This window comes from Sturnira hondurensis, unplaced genomic scaffold (assembly GCF_014824575.4).
Source record: "Sturnira hondurensis isolate 20B ecotype Veracruz unplaced genomic scaffold, ASM1482457v3 Scaffold0022566, whole genome shotgun sequence".
In the NCBI taxonomy this organism is placed as follows: Eukaryota; Metazoa; Chordata; class Mammalia; order Chiroptera; family Phyllostomidae; genus Sturnira; species Sturnira hondurensis.
In genome coordinates, this window is record NW_028095197.1 from 9,694,729 (window position 1) to 9,700,334 (window position 5,606).

The window sequence follows — 5,606 nt, forward strand, 5'->3', positions numbered from 1 at the left end:
GTCCCTCCCACACCCCGGGTCGCTACGGCCAGGATCTGGGCGCTCTGCCTCTTTCTTCCGGGGGAATTGCCCAATGCTTGGTGGGGCTGAGCCTAACCCCAGCTTCCCACCACGAAAATCAGGGCTAAAACCCTGGAGGGTCGTGCGGCTCGCTCCGTCCCACCCCGCTCCGCACCTGCTGCCCCTCGGAGAGCTGCGACTCGGCAAAAGCCTCTAGAATCGGCATGAAAGCCTAAAATCCTAAGGGTAGAAGGGGCCTCTGAGATCCGCATGTGCCCTCCGGCTCCCTATTCACAGAGCAGAAAATTGAGGTCCTGCGATTCAAAGGGGACATCCTCAAGGTCTTGTAGCAAAAGACCACATAGTGAATCCTGGCCGGCGGGACGACCGCTGCAGGGTGTCTCGGCAGACCCGAGATTCGCCTTCCCGGCCGGCGGGAAACGAACTCAGAAATCCGACACCCACACAACCAAAGAGTCGCATCAGCCCGCCCCTTCCCCGGAAGGCGCGCCCACCCAGAGCACCCCTCGCAGCCCTCACTCCCTGCTGAAGGGGCGGCTCAGCTCCCCCCAGGGCCTCGGGAGTCACCTGGAGTCCTCCCTGGCCTGGGCGAACTGCAGGAAGAGGTGGCCGCGAGAGGCAGAAGCCCAGCCTCCGTCCTCTTGAAGCTCTGCGCCACTCTCCACCACGCACACAACGAGGGGTCTCGAGTCACCCAAGGGCAGGTGCCTGCAGGCCACGGGCAGCCTTTCCCTTAAGTCGGCACAGAAGGGCTCCGCAGAAGCAAACCTTCAGCGCACACCCAAAGCTCGTACCGGGAACCGCAGTCCGAACAGACGCGGGTGTGAGGCTCCGCTACGCAGCGAAGTCACGGTGGGAGGATGGCAAGTCACCTCCCCTATCAGGACAAGAAACCCCGGTCTGAAAGATGAGGGGCGGGATGGGGAATGGGCAGGCCAGCCTGACCGAGGTTTGCAAATCATCCTTGAAAGACCTTGGGAGCCAGTAGGCTGGAGCGGCTTCTCCCTTCCCGGTCCCGACCCCACAATAAGCAAGCGCCTCCTCTGCCAGTTCTCGTCCTCTGCGGACAAAAAGTGAAACAAGCCCTGTCCTCCACCTCCACAGCCCTCTGCAGAGGCTGGAACAGCCCGGAATCCCTGAGTTCCGGCGCCGACAGTCCCTGGCCTCTCCCGGCTTAGTCGCCCCGTCGGCGCGCGGAGAGGAGGACGGCCTGGGGGCTCTCCAGGCACCCTCCCCGCTCTGACGTCCGGGGCTCCCGCCCGCCGCCACGACTGCTCCTACCTGGGGAGGTGCGTCGGGGCCCAGGGGGCGGGCAGTCGGGGGGCGGGCGGGGAACGGGCGCCGCCCCAAGTTTCCTGCCCCCTTTAAGGAGAAGAAGCCGGTGGAGGGAGGAGCCGGTCCAGGTTTGTGCAGTGGGGAGCCTCGCCGGCGGTCTAGGCGGTAGGGGCCGACCCTGCGCAGAGGGAGTCGCCGGCTGCCCCGCCTGCCCCGCGCCAGGACCTCGAGGCCCGCGCCTCGCCCCTTGCCCTCCTCCCCAGCCGCAGCCTGGGACGCAGCCTAGGCGACCCCCATCAGTGCACACGCCGTAACTAATTGCCCCTTCTTCTGGCCAGCAGCCCGAATCACGACCTCGACGGCTATCCTCAGATCAGCGGGGAACCCATCAGCTGCAGGCGCCCCAGCTCCAGCACCGCTTCCAGACCCCTTGATCGCCTGCTACCAGCGTGCAAAGGACCCTTCAGCCCGCGAGGGGGTCCTAGTCCCGGTCCCAACACCACTGAGGGCGCCTGGCCTCGAGCTCCAGAACACGGGCAGAGTCGTCGGTGGGTGGGACACTCCTGAGCCTCTGTCCCCACCGAGGCGGCCCGGAAACCGCGGGTGCCAAGCCTCCAGCGCGCCCCAGCCGGGGAAGCTGTGCTCCAGGGGCCAGCCCTCGAGGACCCTCGGAGCTCTCCGCAGAGGGGGCCAGCGTCCGTTCCGGAGCCCCTGCGTGCCGAGCCCCGCAGCTCTCAGACCCGCCTCGATCCTCGACTGAAGCGGGCGGCGGGGACGCGGGACGGCTGCACCATGACTGCCGAGAGCGGGCCGCCGCCGCCGCCGCCGCCGCAGCCGGAAGCCCTGGCGGCGGTCAAGGAGGAGCGCGGTGAGGCTGGGGCGGGGGTCCCGGCGGAGGCGGCCGGCCGCGGCGCGGGTGGGCGGCGGCGCAAGCGCCCCCTGCAGCGCGGGAAGCCGCCCTACAGCTACATCGCGCTCATCGCCATGGCCATCGCGCACGCGCCGGAGCGCCGCCTCACGCTCGGCGGCATCTACAAGTTCATCACCGAGCGTTTCCCCTTCTACCGCGACAACCCCAAAAAGTGGCAGAACAGCATCCGCCACAACCTCACGCTCAATGACTGCTTCCTCAAGATCCCGCGCGAGGCCGGTCGCCCGGGCAAAGGCAACTACTGGGCCCTCGACCCCAACGCCGAGGACATGTTCGAGAGCGGCAGCTTCCTGCGCCGCCGCAAGCGCTTCAAGCGCTCGGACCTCTCCACGTACCCGGCCTACATGCACGACGCCGCCGCCGCCGCCGCTGCCGCCGCCGCCGCCGCCATCTTCCCGGGCGCGGTGCCCGCCGCGCGCCCGCCTTACCCGGGCGCCGTCTACGCGGGCTATGCCCCGCCGTCGCTCGCCGCGCCGCCCCCGGTCTACTACCCCGCCGCGTCGCCGGGCCCGTGCCGCGTCTTCGGCCTGGTGCCGGAGCGGCCGCTCAGCCCAGAGCTGGGCCCCGCGCCGTCGGGACCCGCGGGCTCCTGCGCCTTTGCCTCCGCCAGCGCCTCTGCCACGGCCGCGGGCTACCAGCCCGCGGGCTGCGCGGGAGCCCGACCTGCCAACCCCGCCGCCTATGCGGCCGCCTACGCGGGCCAGGACGGCTCCTTCCCGCAAGGGGCCAGCAGTGCCCTCTTCGCGGCTGCTGGCCGGTTGGCGGGGCCCGCGTCGCCCCCCTCGAGCGCCAGCGGTGGCGGCGTCGAGACCGCAGTGGACTTCTACGGGCGCGCATCGCCCGGCCAGTTCGGGGCGCTGGGGCCCTGCTACAATCCTGGTGGGCAGCTCGGAGGGAGCGGTGCAGGTGCCTACCATGCGCGCCATGTGGCCGCCTATCCTGGCGGGGTAGATCGTTTCGTGTCTGCCATGTGAGCCGAGCGTACGGTCGAAAATTCACAGATGCCTCGGCAGTTTACACGAACAAAGCATCCCGGAGACCCGAGGACAGGACTGGAGAGAGGGCCGCACTGAGAACCACATAGAGGGGACCGTGGGCAGGAGACGCGCAACCTCCGAGTGCATCGCGTGCGCACCTGGTTTACTTTGTTGACAGGAGGAAGTGGGGAAAGGCACCTGACTTTTCCCTCAGCCCACGGACCGGGGGGAAAAGTCCCCTCAATCAGGGGAAGCGCCAAAGGACTCGCCTTTCAGGTGGCGCAGCGTAGTGTCTACACCAGACGCTAGGATCCGAGTTGTGGGGAATCACGATTTCACTCTTCCCTGTACTGTGCGAAACTCGGGCCTTTTACACGGGTTCGGCCTCTTGTGCCTTTGACTGTGTGTTGCCGCAATAAAAGGCTCCAATCGCGCCTTCCTTCTTGAGGTGAGGAAGACAAGTTTGTAAAAGAAGTAGCTTTTCGTTTTGTTTTCTTTTCTATTTTAAAGTGGGGGAATCGCTCTGCTTCGCTTGGCCTGGCGCTGGTTTTCCCTGCTTCTGAGAACGGCAGACCCGGCAGAGTCTGGACTGTGTGCATCAGCTCCACAGTGTGAGGCAGTCCCCTCGCCTACACCCCCCCCCCCCGTCTCCCCATTCGTTGTGCAGGAGGGATGTGGGATTCATCAGATCTTTCAGGGCCCCATCCTCCTGCATGCTGCCCTGCATATCGGCAGCATCCGTAGGCGACCCAGGGCCTAAACTAACGCTGTTCCAGAAAATCAGAACCATGCTCATGGCAAGCATCTACTCTAAAGTCTCTGGGTTGGCTCCAGGCGTTGGTTGTATGAAAATTTCTTGACTCTTTTGAGCATGATGTGCTGATCGTTTGGTGGCTGTTTCATCTGGGTCCTAAGTGTATTTTTCCAATTGGGCAGATAGAAATACACGTGTCCGTTGCCCACTCTTTCTCTTCATCAAGCAGCTCTGGACCCGGTGGCTGAACTGAATGAAGTTCAAAGATGACAGGGACTCAGGGGAGAGCCCATTGGTGACAGCTTTCAGCTTATGGGGTTGACTCTTCCACCCCTGGCGCCCTCCGCCATACCTCAGCAGCCTCCCAATGCGAAAATGAAAGTGGAAAATTAATTGATGTGGTCAGCGAAGTAAGCTTTAGGAAGAAACTGGATTTTAAATTTTATTTTGTACCAGTTTGTTTTATGCACCAAGCTAACCAAAATCAGAAAATCCAGCATTCCCCTCCCCTTATTAAAAAATCTTGTAAGTTTCTATTCTGGAGCAAAAATATCTAGCGTTACATATTTCAGAGGCTTGGGCACAGCTTTCAGGTGAACCTGAGGGTTCAAATGAACTGTTTTAATAAAAAAAATCTTTGAGCAGTGAGTTCTGGCAAGAGAAACTCAGTCTCTTTGTGCATAGTTACCTTGCTAAGGAAGAGTGGAGGATGTGTGAGAAAGAAGACTGAAAACTCTGGTACTTTTTATTTTTAAGTTTGGGGGTTGCCCTGTCCTGTTCACACCCTGTGGATGGGGTTCAGTCCAGGCGGGTACTTGTCTAATGCAGTGTTGTCCCATAGGAATACAGATTCACGTGTAATTTAAGTTTTTCTAGTAGTTACATCAGTAAAATAAAAAGGAACAAGTAAAATTAACTAATATTTTGTATTTCACCCAATATACCTAAACTATCATTTCAACAAATAATCAGTATAAAAATTGTTAAGATGTTGTACTTTTTTCATGCCAGGTCTCCCAGATCTGGAGTGTGTTTTTTACACTTACCAGTCATCTAAATTTGTACTAGCCACATGCCAAGTTCTGAGCAGCAGTGAGTGCTGTGCTGGACAGTACGGGCCTAGATGCTGGTCCTTCCTGACTTTGCTGGTGGAGAATGGCCACCTGGAGGTGGAAGGCAGTTGCAGCATGGACCGTCCTGCCAGTGGGTCCCGGTTCCAGTCCCAGCCTCCTGATCTTGGAAAAGTCTCCTGTTGGGCATCATCTCCATATGGACCCTTGCTGGTACTATAATCAAAGGTTCTCCATGCACAGCTACAGAGTCTGGTTCTCCTAGGCAGAAGTCACCGTGGCTTGCCTAGTTGGCAGTCGCCAGAAATTGAGAGCCCTCCACTCAGGGATTTTGTCCCTGGCTGCCAACAGCCTAGTCAAGGGGTCAGAGCTGGGAAATGGTCTGTGCATTCTGTTAGTACAGGAGTGTAAACTTTCTCTGTTTTTTGATGACCAAGTTGAGTGTTTTGACATCGCCATTAACCTTAAGCCAGTCCCTTCTCATTTGTGAATGGGAATGTGTAACCCCCTGCCTTACAGAGTCCTCCTGCAGCTAAACAAGGCAAGAGAGGGACACCTCTCTTCGTAGCCTGTAACGC

General features: G+C 60.5%; 1 protein-coding gene across 1 annotated transcript; it reads left to right on the forward strand.

The window, feature by feature from the left end:
* The first annotated feature begins 1,426 nt into the window (after positions 1-1,426).
* FOXE1 (forkhead box E1) lies at positions 1,427-4,933 on the forward strand. Its single transcript, XM_037036037.1, has one exon. It carries the CDS (start codon positions 2,089-2,091, stop codon positions 3,199-3,201), a length of 1,113 nt encoding a protein of 370 aa, XP_036891932.1. The 5' UTR covers positions 1,427-2,088; the 3' UTR covers positions 3,202-4,933.
* Positions 4,934-5,606: the final 673 nt, after the last annotated feature.

Bases quoted from the DNA above. Each gene is read 5' to 3' on its own strand.
- FOXE1 (XM_037036037.1), top strand. From the start codon at position 2,089: ATGACTGCCGAGAGCGGGCCGCCGCCGCCGCCGCCGCCGCAGCCGGAA.